The following is a 24,458-nucleotide window of genomic DNA, read 5'->3' as shown; positions in this document are numbered from 1 at the left end:
CCCCACCCTCCTCTAGCTTATCTCTCCACGCTTCAGGCTCTCTGCCTTTATTCCTGATGAAGGGCTTTTGCCCGAAATGTCGATTTTGCCTGTCCTCGGATGCTGCCTGAACTGCTGTGCTCTTCCAGCACCACTGATCCAGAATCTGGTTTCCAGCATCTGCAGTCATTGTTTTTACCTTCCTGATACCATGCCATATTGAAAGCAGCAGGAGTATAGGACCATTTCCAGACAGCCTGTTGAACCATTTAAGTGCTGAAAATGTGTTGCTGGAAAAGCGCAGCAGGTCAGGCGGCATCCAAGGAACAGGAGAATCGACGCTTCGGGCATAAGCCCTTCTTCCTGAAACGTCGATTCTCCTGTTCCTTAGATGCTGCCTGACCTGCTGCGCTTTTCCAGCAACACATTTTCAGCTCTGATCTCCAGCATCTGCAGCCCTCATGTCTCCTCGAACCATTTAAGTGAGCAATTGAGGACCACCGACTGTCTCCTTAGTATATTGGCCTTTCCAGCGATGTGGTGTGTTGATGCAGTGGCTCACTCGTGTGGGTAAGACAAGCTGAATTGTAGCATCTTCCGCAAATTGCTCTTTAATGAGTGATCTGAAAATGATGGTGAGGTGACTTACAGGGATTTGGAGGAGAGAGCATTGTTAAATAGTTGCCCCCAAGGTAAGAATGTGCCACCTACTCTCCATGGAATCTCCTTCTGCCAAATCAGGTCCTGCCAACCTGGTCCCAGTCCCATGACACCACATACTTCTGTTTGAATGAGCCTGCAGAACCACTGGGGTGCCCTCTTCCTGGAACTGTAATCTCAGATCTGACCACAATGAGCAGAGGCGCTATTGAGCCCTCAGCCTGCTGAACCTGCAGCTGGCTGAGGTGGTGGTAGCTTCCCACTTACAGCCCCAGGACCATTCAATGTGTTGTAATCTTCGAATTACATTCCATCAAAGTGAAACAATCTGAAAGGATGGAGATTTCTTGGATGCTGTGTAATATAGTACGGTTTACAAACATTGCTCAGGTGTACAGTATTTGAATATTGTTGCAAAACTGCATGTTGCTACAGCTTTTCATTTTGCACTCATTAGGCCGAATAGATAAAATGTCAAATCTTAAGCAGTCACAACAATTCATACGACAGCAGGAAAGGGTGCTGGTTGATTGGTAACTCAACTTTTGTTGTCATGGAGAAAACAACAGGCCCCCCAGTATACCGCGGTAATTCAAAAAAGCCAAGGCATGAAGGTATTCCTTTTGTTCGCAGAGAGTAGGTCCCTTTGTTTGAATGTATGTGACCCTTTGTGAGTATAAATGAATGTTATGAGCTCAAAGGTGATAGTGTGGATTTGCGCACTTGTGGTTGCTTAGAAGTGCTGTCTGTTCCTGAAATTACTTTGAATGGTAGATATTTTGCAAGCTCAGGCTGAGGCCGTATACCCTATTTTCAGTCTGTTATGAACAACAAATGCTATGTAATTTATTGAGAAGTACGGTCCATGTACCTGTCATCTCAGCAGTGCTGAAATTCACACACGTCCTTACTTACTGTATGGTAGGTAGAACATCTTCTTGCATTTATTATAATGAGTGCAAGACAAAAAGCTTCAGTAATACCTCAGACTTCTCAGCAATATTACAGTTTGTTGAGGAAAGGATGGTGTGGAAAAAAAGCTGTCTTTGAATATTGTCTTTGAATAATGTCTTTAGATGGTTATAAATGCTAATTCGAGTAGTGAGTAAAATAATCTTTAGTTGGCAATAGTCCGATCTAGCTTTTCTTTCTCTCTCTCCCTCTCTATATATCTCTCTCTCTCTCTTTCTTTTGCAACAGATACAAAGAAATTGCTAGTTATGAGCAAAAGCTGGGTTAGTGCGGTGAAAGAAAGCTCAGAAAGAGCAGTCATGTCCCTCGATAAAATCCACATTGACTCCAGTGAGCTGATTGAGAAGCAGCCCCTGGATAGTGGAGGATTTGGAATGGTGTCATTATGTTACAGGAAGAATCATGGACTCGTTGTTTTAAAAACAGTGTACACAGGACCACAACGCACAGAGTAAGTATATCCTGAACACGCAACTAAATTAAATGTATTATCCTTAAAGTACTTTCAATTGTTATGGTGTCATGCTTGTTTGAAAATACTCAAAATTAATTCTGCTCTGTTTGAAAAGCAGTTTTTAAAATTCATTTATGGCATGTGGATATCGCTGGCGAAACAGCGTTTATGGCCCATCCCTAATTGCACTGGAGAATTGGTGGGGAGTTTCTTACTTGAACCGCTGGAGTCCATATGCAATGCAGTTAGACAGGGAGTTCCAGGATTTTGACCCGGCAGCAGTGAAGAAATGGGGATATATTTCCAAATCAGGATGCCGAGTGGTTGGAGGGGAACTTACAGGTGCTAATGTTCCCATGTATCTGCTGCCTTTGTCCTTTCAGATAAAAGTGGTCATGGATGCTGTCTGAGCGTCGTTGGTGGATTTCTACAGTGCATCTTAGAGATGGTGCACGCTGCTGCTACTGAGCGTCAGTGGTGGAGAGAGTGGATGCTTGTGAATGTGGGTTGCTCCATCCTGGATGGTGTCAAACTTCTTGAGCTGCACCCATGCAGGCAAATAATGAAACTTGTGTAAAACAGGAACTTTTTAGGGAAGAGTTTCCTGATGCAGATAGAACACACCCAAAAGTGTGAATCATGCACCTGTCCAACCCCCAAATCACTTTTTTAATATATATATCAAACCTGGGCCAATCCACTCTCTAGCTCACTGCTGCAAAGAGGTGCATGCAGGCTACCTCTTAGACACCCCTCTGCTCCTCAGATATTGGGGCAGGATTTCTTAGGCCTGCCCAGAATGAGAACATAAGATCCAAAAATAATGGATAAAAACAGAAAATGCCAGAGAAGCTCAGCATGGAGAGAGAAACAGTGAATGTTAGAGAGTCTGGTAAGACCTTGGGCCTTCAGACTTCTGAGGATGAGTCATATCAGACTTGAAGTGTTAACTCCTGTCTCTGTCTCTCTCTCTCTCTCTCTCTGCACATATCCTGCCGCATCTATGGAGTTTCTACAGCACTTGTTTCTTTTGTTGTAGATCTTATCAGCACCTGGAAACCTCTTGCATTTATTTAGTTCCCAGAAGATGTTGTGCCCTGATGTGCCAGATTCCTGGTACCTGTCCTTGGTACCCGCCATTTTGAAAGTTCAAGGCCTAGCAAGGCTGACCATCCTTGCCATAAGGTGGCCATCTAATTCACTGGGGGTTCATCAAGAACTTTATTGACAATACCCAAAGGAGACTGTCTGGAATTTTCCACGTCGTCCTGTGACTGGCACCTCAGCTGCCTAGGGACGGGCATCCATTGGGAGGCCGAGAGGATTAGAGGGTCCCCCTGTTTGGGCACACAGTCAAAGGTAACCTCGAAGATTAGTTGCACGGTGCCCCCCACCCCAGCCCAGCCCAGCCCAGCCCTGCCGTAATGGTTCAGCTGTTGAATCTGCTTCCTATTTGAGAGGTAAAAACAATGACTGCAGATGCTGGAAACCAGATTCTGGATCAGTGGTGCTGGAAGAACACAGCAATTCAGGCAGCATCCGAGGACAGGCAAAATCGACGTTTCGGGCAAAAGCCCTTCATCAGGAAGGGCCCGAAACGTCGATTTTGCCTGTCCTCGGATGCTGCCTGAATTGCTGTGCTCTTCCAACACCACTGATCCAGAATTCCTATATGAGAGTTTGACTTAGTAGCCAACATTTGTAATGTAGGAAACTTGGCAAAAGGTTTGCCAGCATTGTGATGATAACGGGATAGTCTGTGTGTTTTTGAAAGATAACTACCGGTTAGGTTGCTTCACTGGAGTACCAACCTCTACACTGCTGAAAATCTAATCCCAAAGTCCCCATCAAACCAGCAGACAAGGAGGGGGCACTGTGGTAGTTTGGCACACCGACCTCTACACGGCTGAAAACCAACCCAGATCCTAGCTCCCAGCCCTGCCGGTTTTCACTATTCCCCCAGACCTCCCCCTCACTGAGGATGAATGTTCAGTCCTCAGCAAAGGCCTCACTCTCATCCCTCTTAGAATGAGTTCGACTTGCGTTGCAATATTGAACATTTCTTCGGCCACCTCTGCCTCCGGGCCCACTTTTTCAATCAAGACTCCCGCCTGCCCACCCACCGAGATCACCTTCTCTCGCCTTCAACACACCCTATCCACCTAGATACCCCGTGCTGGTCTGTTACCAGCCCTTGACCTCTTTAATGAGGTGTGACATTGACCGCCTCAACCTGTCCACCCCCACACCCACTCCAACCTCTTGCCCTCGCAACACGCGGCCCTCCACTCCCCCGCTGCTCCAACCCCAACATCACATCAAACCAGGAGACAAGGGGGGTGGGGGGCGCTGTGGTAGTTTGGCGCACCAACCTCTACACCACTGAAGCCAGACATCAACTTGCAGACACCTCCTCCTACTGCCCCCTCGACCACAACCTCATCTCCCAGACAATCCACAACCTCATCACCTCTGGGGATCTCCCATCCACTGTGTCTAACGTCACTGTCCATGAACCCGCACCACCCGATTCTACCTCCTACCGAAAATTCACAAATCTGACTTCCCCAGTTGACCCATAGTCTCAGCCTGCTCCTGTCCTACTGATTTCATCTCTGTATACCTGACACCGTCCTGGCCCCCTTAGCCCAGGAACACCTCGCCTATGTTCGGGACACGCACATCACCTTCTCCATGATTTTCATTTCCCCGGCTCCCTTCACCTTATCTTCACCACAGACATCCAGTCCCTGTACACGTCTATCATCCACAACAAAGGCCTCCAAACCCTCCATTTTTTTCCAGTACCTTTCCACCGACACCCACATCCGCCTGGCTGAACTGGTCCTCACCCTCAACAACTTCTCCTTCCAATCCTCCCACTTCCTCCAAACGAAAGGGGCAGCCATGGGCACCTACATGGGCCCTAGCTATGCCTGCCTCTATTTTGGGTACATGGAACAGTCCATCTTCCGCAGCTACACTGGCACCATCCCCCACCTTTTCCTCCGCTACATCGATGACTGTATCGGCACTACCTCGTGCTCCCATAAGGAGGTTGAACAGTTCATCAACTTTACCAACACCTTTCACCCTGATCTCAAATTCACCTGAACCATCTCAGTCAAATCCCTCCTCTTCCTGGACCTCTCAATCTTCATCTCCGGCGACTGACTAACCATGGACATCTACTGCAAAATCATGGACTCCCACCAGCTACCTGGGCTACATTTCCTACTACCATGCCTCCTGTAAAAGCACCATCCCTTTTATCCCAATTCCTCTGCCTCTGCCGCATCTGTTCCCAGGATGACCAATTCCACCTTGGAAATTCCCAGATGGCCTCCTTCAAAGATTGCAATTTCCCCTCCCACATGGTCGAGAGAATGCCGTCCAGAGAATCTCCTCCACTTCCTGCACCACCACCCTTGAACCCCACCCCTCACAGCGTAACAAGGACAGAACCCCCTGGTTCTCACCTTCCACCCCACCAGCCTCCATATACATTGCATTATCCTACACCACTTCTGCCACCTAGACCCCACCACTAGGGATATATTTACTTCCCCACCCCTATCAGCATTCCAGAGAGACCATTCCCTCCATACCTCCCTTGTCAGATCTACACCCCCACCGGCCCTCACCCCACTCCCGGCACCTTCCCTTGCCACTGCTGGAAGTGCAAAACCTGCGCCCACACCACCCCCCTCACCTCCATCCAAAGGATCCTTCCATATCTGACAGAAATTTACCTGTGTCTCCACAAATGTCATCTAAGGTATCTGTTGCACCCGATATGGTTTGTTCTACATCAGGGACACAGGACGACAACTTGCGGATCGTTTCAGAGAACATCTCTGGGACAAACACATCAACCAACCCACCGCGTGGCTAAATGCTTCAGCTACCCCTCCCCCTCCAAAGGCATACAGGTCCTGTGCCTCCTCCATTGCCAAACCCTAACCACCTGATGCCTGGAGGAAGAAGGCCACCTCTTCCGCCTTAGGACCCTGCAACCACACTGGATTAATGTGGATTTCACCAGCTTCCTCATTTCCCCTACCCCTCACCTTATCCCAGTCCCAAGCCTCCAACTCGGCACTACCCTCTTGACCTGTCTTTCCCATCTATCTGCTCCACCCTCCTCTCTGACATATCACCTTCTCCCCAAATTTCTTCTGCCTATTGCATTCCCAGCTACCTTTGCCCCAACCCCTCCCATTTATCTCTCAGCCCCCTTGGCCCACAAGCCTCATTCCTGATGAAGGACTTATTCCTGAAATGTTGATTCTCCTGCGCCTTGGAAGTGGCCTGACCGGCTGTGCTTTTCCAGCACGCCACGTCCGACGCTTCACTGGAGTAGTCAGCACAGATTTTTTTGTGGGTTGGGAGTTGAACTCAGAATGTTGTTATTTAGTGGGAGTTGCACTTCCAACTGAGCCACAGCCACTGACGTGTACATTGACCATTCCACATATTTCATTCTTAAGGCCAAATATTTTGCCAGTGGATGATGGTGTAAGCTGGGCTATTGCGAATTGACAGTTCTTTCCAGGATATAGGCCGAGGGCAGAAACCATAGGCATGGATGCTGTTCCTGGCTGGACCCTCAGGCTCTGGCCCAACTCACAGTCAAAAGAAGGTCAACTATAGAGAGCCAACCATCTTGGACCGGAACACAGCAGAATTATAGAAAAGCACAGCCGGTCAGGTAGCATCCAAGGAGCAGGAGAGTCGACATTGCGAGCATAAGCTGTTCATGTCCAATATTCCTGATGAAGACCTTATGCTTGAAACGTAGACTGTCCTGCTCCTCGAATGCTGCCTGACCAGCTGTACTTTTCCAGCACCACACTTTTTGACTCCGTCTTCCAGCAGCTGCAGTCCTTTCTGTCTCTCCCAGAATCCATAGAGCCCCCGGTCCATGGGTATTAAGCCCTGATATACCCTTCTTCCCCAGGTCCTGTTGGTATCAAACACATCCTCACGTTTTGATTATTAAAGGTTGAAACATAACTTTTAAGTTGTGTCACTTTAAGGTGTTACGAAGGAATTTGGAAACAGTTCCGATAGTTCTGCAGCATGTTAAAAAGCTGAACGTGAAACCACCCGATTAATCCAATAGAAGCTTCACCACTTTTTCCATTTTTCAGCTACAATACTTCCCTCCTCAAAGAAGGGAAAATGATGAACGAGTTGAATCATGATCGTATCATAAAGTTGATTGGAGTTATTTTGGAAGATGGCAATTACTCACTTGTTATGGAATTCATGGAGAATGGGAACCTGCTGCAGCTTTTACAAAGTGTAAGTGTCAAAAGTGTGCAATAGTTTCTCATACTGACTGGTTGCAGTGTGTGGGACCACAGCTCATGAACTGCGTGTGAGCTCCAAACAGTGCATGTAAAATGTACAGTACAGCAATGTGATAACGAGCAGAGATATTCAGCTAGAATTACAACTTGACATTAAGCAGGACATCTTGTCTGAATGTTCTTTGCTATATAAATTCAACTATTGTATCATGCAGTGTGTCAATAGAGTGTACGTGAAGGCAAGTGGTCTGTTTGTATAAATCCAGGTTAGAGCATAGATTTGTCGAAAATTGGCACCCAGGATTTAAAGGATAGCTGCAGATGAACTTAGAACAGAAGGCCATTAATTCAGTAGATAAAGGCTAAACTGATGCCTTAACTAATGAGTTCATTAGTTTAGTGAGCTAATGCGTTCATTGAGAGGTGATAAGTGTATTGTAAGTGTCACTAATGAACTTTGAACCTCACGTGAGCTTTTTGCTCCATGAACCTGTTTAAGGATGTTGTGCCACTCCTCTGGACCAGGTAGGACTTGAACCTTGGTCTCTTGTCTCTACTATTACACCTGGGACACTACTATTACACCACAAGAGCCCTAAGTTTAGTGAACCGAAGCCCTCAGATCTCCCCACTTTAGCTGGTGGAATTTAAATTGAATTAAATTAATTTTAAAAATGTGGAACTGGTGGCTGTGAAAATATTGATGCTGTAAAACCCATCAGGTTTACTGATGTTTGCCATCCTTACCTAGTTTGGCCGACCCATCGCATATGTAGCTGATGGATTGTTAATCTTCTGAAGTAGACCAGCAAGCTACTCCGTCCAAAGAAACTTGTAGCATCACTATTACTTAATATTCTTATTCCATTCTATATAATTATGCTGCATGCATATATTCAATTTATTTCTCTGTCTCTGACTCTCTCTGTCTCTGTCTGTCATTGCAAGGGAGCTTATTATTCATTTGAGCTATTAAAATCGGCATTAGCCAGTGCATTCTCTTTGAGCGCTGATGGTGCTTATTTCTTGAACAAGTGTGTTTAGTTAATGCAGGTATGAACCCGTTCCTTAAATCCAGGTGCCCTGGGTTTATCATGTTCAGTTTCTCAGTTAGTGGTAGCTGGGGATTTTGTCTGCTGCCTTTTTTTTCCCCTGGGACTGGAGCAGGTGCGATGGGACTGGGGACAGTCCACTGTGTCCACAACCATCCTTGCTGCTCTTGGATTTTCTGTTAAAAGTGAGGATTGCTTAAGCTTCTGTAAGAAGCCGTGTGGTGGAGATGCTATCAGTCGGCACTGAAGATTTTGTCCAATGTTAGTGTTCATTCCCTAACAAAAGCCTTGTGAGTGCTTATGGACCTACGGGATTAACTCTTTGTTTGGTCACTGAAGGTCGTAGGTGGAGATGGAATGAACTTTTCATCTTGGCTGATGCTATTTCATAAGCCTCAGCATTGTACCTGCACAAATCCAGGGGCACTGAGGTATTTGACATTACCTCCTCAACTGGAGGGAGCATGGATCAGAGGCTGAACCTGATACCTCTCGCCTGCCCTGCGTGTCTCCGCACCATTGGCAGAAATGCTTTCCTATAAATGATTCAGTAACTGGCCATATTAAACACTTGAAAGAATCACTCCCCAACAAGCAGTCTCCTCGCATGTTACAGAGGTGGTCCCATTTACAGAATTCCTCTGGGTGTTCAACACTTCAACAATGGAGATACCTTGGGCTACAGTGTCGACAATTCTTCACTGTCAGGATACTTTGAGTCACAGTTCAGTGTCTTACTGGCCAAGTCTTACTGTCCTACTCTTTTAAAATGAAGACAAATGCAAGTAAACCTCCCTTGACACTGTCCCCTTCAGACTGTTTTTTGGAGAGGTGATGGCCTAGTGGTATTATCACTCGACTGTTAGTCCAAAGACGAAGATCATGTTCTGGGGGCGTGGGTTTGAATCATACCATGATAGATGGTGGAATTTGAATTCAATAAAAATCTGGAATTAGGAGTCTAATGGTGACCATTACTCTTTGCTGCTTGCCAATTGTCAGGAAAATCCCATCTGGTTAACTAATGTCCTTTAAGGAAGGCAACTGCCATTCTGACCTGGTCTGGCCTCCATGTTGACTCCAGACCTGTAGCAATGTGGTTAACTCTTAACCGTCCTGTGGGCAATTAGTAGTTAGGCAATAAATTATGAACAATGACACCCTCATCCCATGAATGAATTTATAAAAAAATCACTCCCAGGACTGATGGGGTTAGATACAGAGTAAAGCTCTCTCTCTACTCTTTTAAACTGAAGTTACTCTTTTCAGCTGAAACGAACCTGAAAATAACGCTTTCTTGAAACTGTCCCCCGCAAACACTCCCAGGACAGGGACAGTTCAGGGTGAGATACAGAGTGAAGCTCCATCTGCTCTTTTAAACTGAAAGTACAAGTTTTCTCGACTCTTTCAAACTCAATGTAAGGTTCTCTCTACTCTTTTAAACTAAAAGTAGATGGAAAGTAAAGTTCTGTCTAGGCTGTCCTCATCGAACAGTCCTATGACAGGGGCAGCACAGGCTTAAATACAGATAAAGCTCCCTCTGTTATTTTGAACTAATAGTATACTGATAATTAAGATTTAAAATTAAAATTAACTGAAAACAAAGTTCCATTGATACTTCCTCTCAAAACCTTTGCAAAATGCATTTGCTTTTTTCATGAACCACATTCTTAAGGCTTAAATTAAAACTTACATAAATGTCGCAATGAGACCCAAAATGCCTTCCATATTTCACAGGATTGGAAACCAGGATAATCAAAGACCCGGAGTGTCTTTGCAGCAACCTTATTGGTTCCGCCGTCAGTGTTTTACCATGTGGAGGAGCCAATGGTTTTCTTTCATTTGCCTTCCATTTACTTTGATTCCAGGTACCTATCCCATTATCCGTGAAAGGAAGAGTAATCCTGGAAATCATTGAAGGAATGTCTTATTTGCATGAAATGCGTATTGTGCACAAAGATTTAAAACCTGAAAATATCTTGGTGGACGCAGATTATCATATCAAGGTAAAATAGAGTAATCATTTGCCTTTCAATGTTGCAAAACTACTATTTACTGTTTTGATTTCCAACCTAACTTTTGAGTGTTGAGCTAATTCGTGTGTTGAAAGGAGGCCTTGAATGTGGTAACCCAGTGATGATGTTACGACGGGAATAATCCAGAAGTGAGGGTTAATCATGCTTCACATGGAAAGTATGTTTGAGGCCTTGGACAGTGTTACACATTCTGTGATTGCTGGGGAAGTGACGTGGAGAGAGTTCACCATGCATTTCTGATAGCTCAGCTGTTATGTGCAAAGCCTCAATAACTTATAGTGAAGAACCTCCAGAAATTTACGCTCCTACTTATTCACTGGTGGAGCACTACTGATAAGGCCAAGACAGAAAGCAAACATTTACAATTGTTTGAAGTCATGACATTAATAAGAAAGACCTGACGATAAAAGGCTGGATAGGCTGGAACGTCTTTTCACTGGAGCATAGGAGGCTGAGTCGTGACCTTCTAGAAGTTTATAAAACAATGAGAGGTATAGATAGAGTTAATGGTAGGTGTCTTTTTCCTAAGATGGAGGATATCATGACTAGGGGGCACACTTTTAACGTGAGAGGAGAGAGATTTAAAAAAGACGAGGGGCAAATATTTTAGAGGGTGATTCGCATGTGGAATTAACTTCCTGACGAAGTGGTGGATATGTGTACAATTACACTTAAAAGGCCATTTTGGGTAAGTACATGAATAGAAGAGCTTTGGAGGGATATGAGCCAGGATCAGGCAGGTGGGACTGGTTTAGTTTGGGATTATGTTTGGTATGGACTGGTTGGACTGAAGGGTCTGTGTTTATGCTGTATGACCCTCTGACTGTAAGGTGTGTTTCTTTTTAAGCTGGTTAGTGGCAATACAGATATTGACAGACAGATGACAGGTCCCTGACTTTCTTTTCATCCAATTTGTAATGAATGTCTGCTTTAAAAAATACTGATTGCAGGCCTCTTTAGCCCAGAGGAGTGCCATGCAAACACTGTGTTCCTAAGCAGGAATCGCCACAAGTGAAGGAAGTGCGGGTCAGTAGTCGATACTGCAGTGTTGTGGCCCCAGTTGTCCTCTGCTTTATATCCATGTGGGATGGATAAGGTTCGCCAGTCTAAACATTCATCCAGAAATACCAGTGCGTCATTTTGATTCCTATGGTTACGGGGGTTTTAAAGATCAGGAAATGTTGAAGTACGGTTTGTCTGCAGTTCTGCATTGCATTTTATTTAACCCTTTCTCAACCAGTGATTTGTCCTTTATCTTCTGTCTCTAGATAGCAGACCTAGGGGTGGCAATTTTTAAAACCTGGAGTCGACTGACCACTGAAGAGCAAAGGAGAAGGAGCCAGATGGGCTCAAAGTTGCAGAACAACGCAGGCACATTGTCCTACCTAGCACCAGAACATCTGCATTCACTGAATACCAAGGCCACGGACAAGTCTGACGTGTACAGTTTTGCCATTGTAGTATGGGTGATCCTAACCAACAAAGAGCCATATGAAAGTATGTTGTCCATTCTGAATAGTGCACCTTGCAGACTATCTGTCAGCATCGCATTCTTTGGACATTATTGCTTGTGTCTTTCTCAACATAATTGCTAAAGGAAAGCTGTATCTGAACAATATTTAGCAATGAGAAATGCAAAAGAAATATTTGTGTGGTACTACATCAAGTGTGGTCAGTGTAGCCTTGGTGTGCCTGTATAAAGTCTTCACTGATCAAGAGAAAGGATTCAGAAAATATTTGAACTATAGCGAGAGGCCGAATAGGCTTGGGGTGCTGTCCCTGGAGCTTCGGAGGCTGAGGGGTGACCATATAGAGGTTTGTAAAATCATGAGGGACATGGATAGGATAAATAGACAAAGTCTTTTCCCTGGGATGGGAGAGTCCAGAACTAAAGGGCATAGGTTTAAGGAATATTTAAAAGGGACCTAAGGGACAACTTTTTCTCACAGAGGGTGGTGCATGTATGAAATAAGCTGCCAGAGAAAGTGATAGGGGCTGGTACAATGACAACATTTAAAAGGCATCTGCATGGGTATATGAATAAGAAGGGTTTAGAGGGATATGGGCCAAATGGGACTAGGTTATGTTAGGATATCTGGTTGACATGAACAAGTTGGACCGAAAGGTTTGTTTCTGTGTTGTGATGTCAAGTTGCGGCTGTACAGGACATTCGTTAGGCCACTGTTGGAATATTACGTGCAATTCTGGTCTCATTCCTATCGGAAAGATGTTGTGAAACTTGAAAGGGTTCAGTAAAGATTTACAAGGATGTTGCCAGGGTTGGAGGATTTGAGCTATAGGGAGAGGCTGAACAGGCTGGGGCAGTTTTCTCAGGAGCGTCGGAGGCTGAGGGGTGACCGTATAGAGGTTTACAAAATCATGAGGGGCATAGATAGTATAAATAGACAAAATCTTTTCCCTGGGGTGGGGGAGTGCAGAACTAGAGGGCATAGGTTTAGAGTGAGAGGGGAAAGATATAAAAGGGACCTAAGGGGCAACTTTTTCATGCAGAGGATGGAATGTGGATGGAGTGAGCTGCCAGAGGAAGTGGTGGAGGCTGGTACAACTGCAACATTTAAAAGGCATTTGGATGGGTATATGAATAGGAAGGATTTGGAGGGATATGGGCCGGGTTCTGGCAGGTGGGACTAGATTGGGTTGGGATATCTGGTCGGCATGGACGGGTTGGACCGAAGGGTCTGTTTCCATGCTGTACATCTCTATGACTCTAAGTGCTTTAGGACATGGGTTCAAGGTGAGAGAGGAGAGATACAAAAGGGTTCAGGGGAGCAACCTTTTCAGACAGAGGGCAGTGAATGTCTAGAAGGGAATGTTAGAGGTCATGGTGGAGGTGAGGACAATTTTGTAATTTAAGAAACATTTGGACAGGTACATGGATGGGATAAGTTATGGACCCAAATCAGGCAAATGGGGCTAGTTTAATTGTGAAAACTGGACAGCATGGACACATTGGGCCAAAGGGCCTGTCTCTAAACTGTATACCTCTCTGCCTATGACTCGAAGTGGGGGAAGTAATAAAGATTTTTACATTTGGAAATCCTGCCATAATTTTGCTCAGTGTTGTATCTGGACAGTTGGAACTTGGATAAAGACCTAAAGAGAAAACTTTGGAGGGTCATGGGGGAAAAGACAATGGAGTGAGACTAACGGAGTTGTTCTTATAGAGGGCCAGCATTAACCTAACGGCCTCCTGGGCTGTCACTATTGTATAATTTTAACTCTGAATCTCTCAAGTGATGAAGATCAAAGCAACGTGAAAGTGATTTCCCACCGTCAGAAACTTGGCACCTTTATTCATTGGTGTGACTGTCCAGGTGATTGTAAAGTTGAATGTGAGCACAACTGTCACTTTCATGGGGTCCAGCCTGAACCCACCAAACCAAAAGCAAATTTTCGTCTGATTTTGTTTGACAACCATTTGCTGGCCTACTGTTTCTAAAAATACCCACCTTCTAATTCCATTGTGTATGATATGCTTTTCTTCATATATCTCTGCAGATGCACTGAACAATTCGCAGGTTTGCCAGCTGGTTCTCCGTGGAGAACGGCCTGATATGAATGATATTCCTGTTGACAGCCCCGAATGCGTTGTTTCTTTAATGAAGCAGTGTTGGGAAAATGAGCCCGAGAAGAGGCTGACTTTTGTAGGTGAGCTGTTCCCTTGAGCTCTGACTGTTTCTGAGGAGACCCTCCGCCGACTTTGGAAGACGGTTAGCTCAGTTGGCAGGGTGGCTGGTCAGCAACGCAGAGTGATGCCAATGGCGCGGGTTCATTACCCGAACCGGCTGAGGTCACCGTGAAGGTCCTGCCTTCACAGCCTCGCCTGAGATGTGGTGACCCTCAGGTTAACAGTCATGTTTCTCTCCCATGAGAAAGCAGCCCTCTGAGACTGAGGTGACTTCAGCATTGCTTTCACCCTGGCTCACCTTCTACCAATCTGTGACTGATGATCCAGAAGTGATTGACTGCCCAGCCTTTTGATTAAAGAACTTTATGAATTGCACAAGTAAAATATAAATGTTAAAGCCTTCAATCAGTTTAAGGAGTATTTCAAACACAGCACTGGATTTGGATGTGTAGCATTTGATGGTGTCACCCATTAGGATTTGTCATAGATCCGTCATTGTTGGCAAATACTCACTAATGAGTATGATTGTCCACCTAAGAAATTCTCTGTCTCAGGTCCTGTGTTCTGTGTGGCTGAATCCTAGAGCTGTATCGCTGACCACTCATTTGGCAGGTGTTTACAGGGATGGAATTTGGCCTTGACCTTGAGATCATTGGCATTCCTTTCACTGGTTCCTTTTCTCTACTTCCTCTTGCTACTGGATGTTCTCAAAGAGTTGAGTCCCTTCCTACAGTAGCTTCCTCCAAGTCAAGTTCATCTGAACAAGGGTTTCTCACGAGTTGACATCTATGTTACAGTTCTTGAGGGAAGCATTCAGGGAGTCTTTGAAACACTCACTTTATCCTCCTCTTGAGTTCCTTGAGTTGGGGGAAGAAGATTTGCTTTGGCAGTCAGAACGTGGTCATTCTAAGCATGTGGCTGATCAGGTGGAGTTGGTTTCAATGACCATGGCCTTGATGCTAGTGCGTTGATCCAATGGTGTCAGTAATTCCCATCAATGGACTGAGTATCTTTACTTTTACAAGAGGATTGAATAACAGCCCAGCCAGAGGATGGAGCAACAACAGTCAAGGCTAGATATGCATTCTAGTTTTGCATGCAGGCATGTTTTTCAATCCAAATAACACTTGAGAAGGTAAAGTTTGGTTTGAATCATCAGTTCTTTTAAAGCAGTCAGGTGAAAGATAACAAGCAGTAGATGTTGTCTGAGTCACGTGGTTTCTTCAGGATAACTTGTACTATCAAAAGAAGGTGGTGGTGGTACCTCTAAGTTTAAGATGGTGGTGTAGTGGCAATGACAAAGGACTAATAACTCAATAACCTGAGTTACTGTCCTGGGGACACAGTTGAAATCTCACTCTAGCGATGGAAATGAAACCTCAGTTATTCAAGGCTGAGATGGACAGATTCTTAATTAATGAGGAAATCAAGGGTTTGAGGAAGGCAGGAAAGTGGAGTCGAGGATTATCAGATTAGCCTTGATTTCAGTTGGCGGGCTGAAGACTTGATGGGCTGAAGGACCTTTCTTCCGCTCCTAGCTCTTCTGGTCTATAACTGTTCTCCTTTGATAAAATGTCAACAGAGTATTTTCTGGACCATATCCTATCTGCCTGGAATCTGCATCTGCTCATTGTATTTCGTGGCCTGACTGAAGCTGTAGTAATTTGGGTTTGAACTTCTAAAAGCCTCTGTCAATAGGAGTAGTTTTAATTTTGGACTCTCTCTTTTTTTGTTTTTTTTTACATTTTCTTAAAAAAAAATCAATGAAAGGGACACTTATACAAATTTTAACATGTGCACTCAGTTCAATATCGGGTATATTACATCATCTGACCAACTCCCCCCCCCCCCCCCCCCAAAAAGGTCTGTCCTTCTTCTACATTACCCCCCCTCACAGAGCAAAGGTTAAAATAGTTTTTGCAAAATGTTGGTGAAATATCCTTCTGAAAGCTCAGACTTGCCTAATGTTGAGATTTCAGTAAAAAGAAGGTTCCATTTACCATAACAACCCACATCCTGACCAAGTGCTATTTGGGAGAAACCCCTATTTTTGTAAAAGCACAAAACCAATGCTTTCATTCTAATCTTTTGTGTAACATTGCTGAAAAATAATTGCTTGCGTATAACAACTTCCTCTCTTTCAGGTTGTGACTTGCAATTCCGACCATTCTATGAAGGAAATCTACTTCAAATTATTGGTCCAGATTTGACAAAATTAAGAGTGCGTATTATTCCAAAAAGTGTGATCAAATATGCAGCATTAATTTTGTAATGTAAATTTGATGTCTTTTTTTAAGAAAGGGTCCTAATAATGTTTCACTTTTCCAAAGTGAAGATGAAAAGACATTTTTGTGTTAATCTGCCAATCGCAGCTAAGGTGTTAGTAATGCACTGAACGTTACCAGCTAGCTTTAATCAGAATTTTGAACTTTACATTGATGTATAATTTTTCTATATTATGTGTGTGTATATATATATAAATTCTCATAGGACATAGGTGTTACTGGCAAAGCCAGCCTTTAGTACCCATCCCAAATTGCCCATGAACTAAACAACTTCTGGGCAATTTCAGAGTACATTACTGTCTGTCTCAATACACACGTAGGTCAGACTAGGTAAGGTTGGCAGATTTCCTTCCCCTGAAACACAGGCTTTTCAAATGCAATCAGCAATGTTTCTTTGGTGCATAGTCACCCTTAGTGAGACTGGCTGTACATTCCAAATTTTATTCACTCATATGAATTTAAATTCCTTCAAGGATGTGAACTCATGGTTTGGAGTTTGACAGTCTACTGATATTATCATGATGCAAAAGCCTGGTAAAGTGTTAAAAGAACACTTTACGGAAAAGCAGTTGATAAACTGGTCAAAGAAGATTTTGATGAAAGTGTTAATGGAGGAACTGGCAAACTTAATAGTTTTAGAGATTTAACATTTTAGATAATTGAAGGGGTTAATTTGCGAAAGTCAGAAAGAAACTGAGCCGAACAATTTTGGAAATGTAAGAATTTGAGACTAATACAGAAGAGTATTAATGGTTAGGGTGGAGGTAGTACAGATTTGTAGATGACACACAGTGGGAGCAGTTTATAAATAGGAGATGAAATGGTTGAAGACTGAGTTAAAACATTTGGACCATGTATTTTTAAGGCCTGTTGGGATTCACTTAACAACGTTAAGATTGGATTCATCAAGGAAATATTGATAAAACTCTTTATTTGTTTTTATGGGATATGGGAGTTGCTGGTTGGGCTAGAATTTATGACCCATCTCCAGTTTCCTTGAGAAGGTGGTAGTGAGCTGCCATCTTGAACCACTGCAGCCCATGTACATAGGACCACCACACCATTAGGGAGGGAATTCCAGGTCAATTTTGTTCCAGTGACACTGAGTAAATGGCAATGTATTTCCAAGTCAGGAGAGTGAGTGGCTTGGAGTGGAACTTGCTCTAAGTGCATCTCCCAGTCTGCCAAACTCCTCTACACAGGGGGCAAGGACTGCAATCTCATGGAAACATCACAAGTACCCCTCCAAATCGCAAGTTATCCTGTGAGAGGCTTAAGTCTGGATCAAATCCATGGACCCCATTACTTAAAGCGACGTAACTGTTGTAGGAGTAACTGAGTAAAACCACCAACTACTGAGTGAAGCAGGCCCGCTATTACCTTCTCAGAGCAACTAACCTGAGCAATGGATGCAGTCTTGCAGCACCTTCCACAGTGTTTATTTTTGAAAAGATTGCTGTTTGTGACTCCTTCCTGTACGAATGCCATCTTTGCTGACATAATGGTGACCACCTGAGAAAGAAATTGTTCATTCATGCAATGTGGCAGCACTGGCTGGGCCAGCATTTATTGCCCATCCCAAATTGCCCCAGAGGGCAGTTAAGAGTCAACCACATTGCTGTGGGTCTGGAGGCACACATAGGCCGAACCAGGTAAGGATGACATTTTCCTTCCCGAAGTGACCTAAGTGAACCGGATGGGTCTTTCTGACAATCAACAATAGTTTCATGATTGTCATTAGTTCCTTAATTCCAGGTTGTTTTTATTGAATTAAGTTTCCATGGTAAGATTCAAACTGGTCCCCAGAGGATTACCTGAATCTCTGGATTAAAATTCTGGTGGTAATGCCACTAGGCCATCACCATGCCTGTGGGATGTGAAGTCCTTTGCAATGTCCCAAGTACGGAGTAAAGTCCCATGGGGCGGCATGGTGGCACAGTGGTTAGCACTGCTGCCTCACAGCGCCTGAGACCCGGGTTCAATTCCCGCCTCAGGCGACTGACTGTGTGGAGTTTGCACATTCTCCCCGTGTCTGCGTGGGTTTCCTCCGGGTGCTCCGGTTTCCTCCCACAATCCAAAGATGTGCTGGTCAGGTGAATTGATCATGTTAAATTGCCCATGGTGTTAGGTAATGGGTAAATGTAGGGGTATGGGTGGTTTGCGCTTCGGCGGTGTGGACTTGTTGGGCCGAAGGGCCTGTTTCCACACTGTAATGTAATCTAATCTAAAAAAAAAGTAAATGTTCAATTTCATGAAACTGTGCCACACTTGCAAAATGTAATGGGAGCTGATTGTTGGGACAATTAATGAGAATAATTAGCAGACATGGTAAACTCAGGATGTTCATTAGGAAAAAGAGAAATAAAGACATCTTTGTACTGATAAGACACTTTTCATATTCACTAGAATTGTTGAGATATTCTGAGATGCCTTTATATTGTCAGTTACTTCTCAAGGGCAGTGAATGTTGCTTTGTAGAATGTATCATGAATTTCTCCTCAAAGCTGAGCTACTTACAATCAATAACCCACAGTCAGGTTCTGGGAGGTAGTTATGTAGCTGATTCCATGGCCTTACAATGGAATTCATGTCGCCTTTTGCCTCTCTCTTAACCACGTCAGGTATTATCGCTGAAGAAACCAACAGCTCCAAGGCAGCTAGTGAAAAGGATGCAGTCTTTGCAAGTGGATTGCGTTGCTGAAATGCCAGAAACTCCGACAAAAGGTAATTCTTTTGTGCATTAGCCACATTATTTTAAGGTGTGAACAAGATGCAATGTTAATTGGGGTGTATTAATTCACTTTTGAAGAATTTTACGCTGAATCAAAGGTTAACTGTTTGTTGTGACTTTTGATTTTAGGCATCAGATAAAGAAAGTTACTTGGTTCCTCTGTATAACCATGTTGGCCTGCTCCTGTTTCCCTCTCCTGTCCATCTCCTGAAGGTGCTGCATTAGTTTCACCCATGCAGGTACCTTGGTGAGTTCATATAATGAATGGCAGTGGAGCGTGATAAAGAAAGGCAGGCTTGCATCAATATCTGGCCTTTCACAAACTCAACTTTGGTTGGTGCTGGGCCCATTGCTGTTTGTTATCTATATCAATGATTTGGATGAGAAAGTACAAGGTATGATTAGTAAGCTTGCTGATGACACTAAAATAGGCGGTATCATGTACAGTGAGGAAGGTTCTCAGAAATTGCAGCAGGACCTTGGTCAGCTGGGGAAGTGGGCCGAGAAATGGCAAATGGAGTTTAATGTAGGTAAGTGTGAGGTCTTGCATTTTCGAAAGTCAAATCAATGTAGGAGTTTCATAGTCAATGGTAGAGCCTTAAGGAGTGTAGGGGAACAGAGGGATCTTGAAGTTCACGGTACGATTCTCTGAAAGTGGAGTCACAAGTAGACAGAACAGTGAAGAAGGCTTTTGGCACACTGACCTTCATCAGTCAAGGCATTGAGTATAGAAGTTGAGAAGTTATATTGCAGTTGTACAGGATGTTGGTGAAGCACCACTTGGAGTATTGTGTTCAGTTTTGCTCACCTTGTTAGAGAAGGATGTTATTAAACTGGAAAGAGTGCATAAGAAATTTACAAGGATGTTGCCAGGACTCAAGGGTCTGAGTTATCGGGAGAGGCTGGACAAGCCGGAACTTTTTTATTTAGAGCTTAGGAGACTGAGAAGGGACCTTATTGAGGGGTATAAGATCATGGGAGGCATGAAAAGTGTGAATGCACTCAGTCTTTTTCCCTGGGTTGGGGAGTCAAGGACTAGAGGGCCCCAGTTTAAGGCTAGAGGGGAAAGAATGAAAGGGAACCTGAGGGGCAACATTTTCACATGGAGGTTGGCACACATATGGAATGAGCTGCCAGCGGAAGTGTTTGAGGCGGGTACATTAATAACATTTAAAAGGCATTTAAACAAATACATGGATAGGAAGGGTTTAGAAGGATATGGGCCAAGTGCAGGGAAATGGGGTCAGCATGGGGACATTTTGCTCTGCAGGGACCAGTTTGGGCCAAAGGGCCTGTCTCTGTGCTGTAGGACCCTATGACTCTAAGTTGGCCCCAAACTGCTTTCCATACAACAAAATGTCTTTGAATTGTAGCCTTTGTTATAATTTGAGAAACCTTGCACTCAGAGAGCTATGTGATGACAGCTAGTCAATCAGATCCTTCATTGAAATCTGTATAAGTGTAGGTGTGTCAGTTAGCTCAGTTGGTCGGTTGGCTGATTTGTCTTGCAGAGTGATGTCAACAGCGCAAGTTCAGTTTTCACACCAGCTGAGGTTACCGTGAAGGTCCCCCCCTTCTTGCACTCGCCCCCGGCCTGAGGTGTAGTGACCCTCAGGTTAAACCGCCACCAGTCGTCTCTGTGTAATGAGAGAGAGCAGCCCTATGATCCTCTGGGATGATGATGACTTTATCTAAATATTGGCCAGACATGAGCTGGACTACTCTGCTAATCTCTAAGAGTTGTGCCACGGGGGTAGTGAACCCACCGGAGACAGTAGACAGTTTGAAGTCTCATCTGAAGGACATCATCTTGACATTGAAACACTTTCCTTATTCCGCGTGGAGCGTATTGACTCCTGGGATAATGTCTCCAACATGGGACTTGAACCCACAACTCCAGCAAGACTGCTGCTAAGTGAGTTATAGCGGGTCCTTCCCTTGTTGTCTGCCCATACCTACGTTTCCAGCACAGCCACTGAATAATGATCAGGAGTAAGGTCTCTGACCATTCTGACTTCCACATCAGAGTGAGTGAGGCTGAGACAGTGCTCCTACTGTTACACTGGCTGTAGTCAGTAACTCCAGTACAGTCCCGGTATTTTAATTGGGATCATCACTGGAGGACCCACTCATCATCATCACAGTTGAACCACTGCAGAACCTTTTGATCACTTCCCATAATGTCGTAGGGATCTACAGAAAAAGGCCTCTTGACCCATCACATCTGCGCTGGTCGAAAACAACTACAGTATCTAACTATTGTCCATGATGTGGAGGTACCGGTGTTGGACTGGGGTAGACAAAGTTAAAAATCACACAACACCAGATTATAGTCCAACAGGTTTATTTGGCAGTACTAGCTTTCAGAGCACAACTCCTTTATCAGGTTAGCTAGTAGCATTTGAACTAGAACATAGAACATTACAGCGCAGTACAGGCCCTTCGGCCCAGGATGTTGGGCCGACCTGTGAAACCAATCTGAAGCCCATCTAACCTACACTATTCCATTTTCATCCACATGTTTAGCCAATGAACATTTAAATGCCCTTAAAGTTGGCGAGTCTACTACTGTTGCAGGCAGGCCGTTCCATGCCCCTACTACTCTGAGTAAAGAAACAACCTCTGACATCTGTCCTATATCTAAAAACCCCTCAATTTAAAGTTATTTCCTTTCATGCTAGCCATCACCATCTGAGGAAAAAGGCTCTCACTGTCCACCCTATCTAACCCTCTGATTATCTTATATGTCTCAAAGGAGCAGCGCTCCAAAAGCTAGTACTTCCAAATAAACCTGTTGGACTATAAATTGGTATTGTGTGATTTAGAGATGGAAATGTGTTGCTGGAAAAGCGCAGCAGGTCAGGCAGCATCTAGGGAACAGGAGAATCGACGTTTCGGGCATTAGCCCTTTCTCCTATTGTGTGATTTACTTTAACTACTTGCCAGCACTTGGCCCACAGCCTTGTGTGCCTGGCAAGCGCACATCTAAAAACGTTTTAAATGTTATGAAGGTTTCTGCCTTTACCACCCTGACAGACAGTGAGTTCCAGATTCCCATCACCTTCTGGGTGAAAAAAAAAGTCTTCAAATTTCCTCCAACCTTCTGCCCCTCAACTGAAACCTATGCCCCCAGTACAGTGATCCCTCTATCAAGGACAAAAGTTTCTAGCTATTTGGCCTCTCTGTGCCCCTCATAAAATTTTATACATTTCAATCTTGTTTTCCCCCCCCCCCCAAAACCCTTCAGTCTCCTCTGCTGTTAGGAAAGCAATCCTAGTCTGTCCAATCTCTCTTCATAACTGAAACTTCCGCTCAGGCAATATCCTGGGAAATCTCCTCTGCCCCCTCCCCATTTCTATTGCATCCTCCCTATAATGTGGACTGTACACAATCCTCTAGCTGTGGCCTAACTAGCTTTTATAGAGTTTCAGGATAACTACCCTGCTCTTAAATTCCGTACCTCGACTAATAAAGGTCAGTATCCCATATGCCTCCTTCACCATTTTAACCATCTGTCCTGATACCTTGAGTGACCAGTGTTCATATAACCAAGTTCCCTCTGCCCTGCCTTGTTTGTCCTGACCAGCTGCATCACCTCTTATTTATCTGGATTGAATTTCACCTGCCACTGGTCAGCCCATCTGACCAGGCCACCTATATCCTCTTGTAGTCTGTCTTCCTGACTACAGTGGTCCCCCAGTACCCAAGGGGGATACATTCCAGGGCCTACTGCAGAAGTCCGAAACCGCAGGTAGGAGTGAAACCATTGATTTCAATGGGAAACATCCCTTCCCAGCGGTATCCCTGATTCTGGAATGTTCCCTATATTGTGTTCCGGCCGCGGATAACTGAAACCGTGGAAAACTATTCCACAGATACGGGGGTTGCCCTGTATTTACCACCTCACCAATTTCCCATATCTGCGAACTCACTGATCAACCCTCCTACATTCGAGTCTAAATCATTCATATAAACCACAAACAGCTAAGGGCCCAACTTTGACCTCTGTTTAACCCCAATGGACCCTGACTTCCATTGAGAAAAACACCCCTCAACTATCACCTTTGGTTGGGGGAACAGTGACTGGGGGGGAAGGGGGGGATAGATTTAAGGAAAGGGGAAGGAGGTTTAGAGGAAATGTGAGGAAAGAAAATCTTTCACTCAGAGGATGATGGGAATCTGGAACACACCACCTGTGAGGGAGGTAGAGGCTGAAACCATCCTAACATTTAAGCTGTATTTAGATGTGCATTTGCAATGCCAGGGCGCACAGGAAAATGGAAGTAGATTAGGCAGTTATTTTTGATAGGTGCAGACCAGACGGGCTGAAGGACCTTTTTCTGTGCCGTAGGCCCCTTTGACTCTATGACATTTTGCCTTTCTCTCAAGGAAAACAAAACTGCAGACGTATTAACAATCTATTTTTAAACTTTACAGATGAGCCAAATTCCTTGCACAGCTCACAAGGTATCCCTGCAAGCAGCGACACTCGAGAGGCAGAGTTTACACCTTGTAAGTTAAGCGAGCCTGCTGTGAATGACCCTGACAGCGGTATTTGGCAGGAAAATGACAATGACGACTTGCAGGTCAGAAGAAAACTAAATGAGGAATTGAATTACCACATGACGGGCAGTCGCCTGGACGCTTCCGTTTCTCCGCGTAAGATTGAAGAGATCTTTTTGGAAAGAAGCAAAAGAGTTTCCAATGAGCCGGATTTCACCAACCAGTTTCCTCTCATGCCTCCCTCTCATTATCTGGCAGGCATGTCCAGTGTGGGGCAGTCTGTAGACTTGTATGGTTCCCAAGACTCAAACCTTTGTCAGCAGCTCCACAAAACGGGGGACACCTTGGGAACCTATTTGAACTATTCAAAACCTGTCAAGGAAGAAACCGGTTGGCGAGACGCAAGTAAAATAAATCCGTCAGGAATTCCTACAGGACAGAGGGGGTCTCTGTACAGAACTCCAGCCCATATTCCTGTCACTGAGACTGGTATCCCACAAACTGGAAAACCTGGTATCTGGTCTCCACATCAGCATACAGGTAACCTACTGTTGGTTCAGTTTGCTTTTGGGAGTTGTCTTTTTTGTTTGAAGTGTGTTTTTAATCTCTCACTGGGTCAGAGCAATGTGTCAATCTGTTCAAAATACAGTGGGCCCTGATCTACAAACATTCGACTTTGAACATTTGTACTTAGAAGCACGATCCTTTTATGGGGGTTTAATTTTAAAGATCCGACTTATGAACATTTCCAGTACTTACAAATGCCTACTTTATATTGCTCTGCATTGTGTTCCCACTTGCATACAGTTTGACTTGCAAGCA

At 44.4% G+C, this 24,458-nt stretch overlaps 1 protein-coding gene across 4 annotated transcripts in view; it reads left to right on the top strand.

The window, feature by feature from the left end:
- ripk1l (receptor (TNFRSF)-interacting serine-threonine kinase 1, like) overlaps window positions 1-24,458 on the top strand; it is a 74,508-nt gene that overhangs the window by 20,820 nt on the left and 29,230 nt on the right. For 3 of the 4 annotated variants that reach the window (XM_043719458.2, XM_043719459.2, XM_043719460.2), the window contains exons 2-8: window positions 7,219-7,372; window positions 10,301-10,438; window positions 11,737-11,965; window positions 13,988-14,137; window positions 16,262-16,338; window positions 19,024-19,126; window positions 23,571-24,176. In XM_043719458.2, coding sequence (XP_043575393.2) covers window positions 7,219-7,372; window positions 10,301-10,438; window positions 11,737-11,965; window positions 13,988-14,137; window positions 16,262-16,338; window positions 19,024-19,126; window positions 23,571-24,176 — 1,457 coding nt within the window. Of the gene's footprint in view, window positions 1-1,839; window positions 2,063-7,218; window positions 7,373-10,300; window positions 10,439-11,736; window positions 11,966-13,987; window positions 14,138-16,261; window positions 16,339-19,023; window positions 19,127-23,570; window positions 24,177-24,458 lie in introns of all 4 variants that reach the window. The other variant, XM_043719461.2, reaches the window with a different exon arrangement.

This window comes from Chiloscyllium plagiosum, unplaced genomic scaffold, assembly GCF_037043375.1.
Source record: "Chiloscyllium plagiosum isolate Xiang-an unplaced genomic scaffold, Cpla_swu_hap1 HiC_scaffold_34, whole genome shotgun sequence".
Taxonomy (NCBI): domain Eukaryota; kingdom Metazoa; phylum Chordata; class Chondrichthyes; order Orectolobiformes; family Hemiscylliidae; genus Chiloscyllium; species Chiloscyllium plagiosum.
The sequence above is the reverse complement of the archived record's forward strand: the minus strand, read 5'-3'. Positions and strand labels throughout refer to the sequence as shown.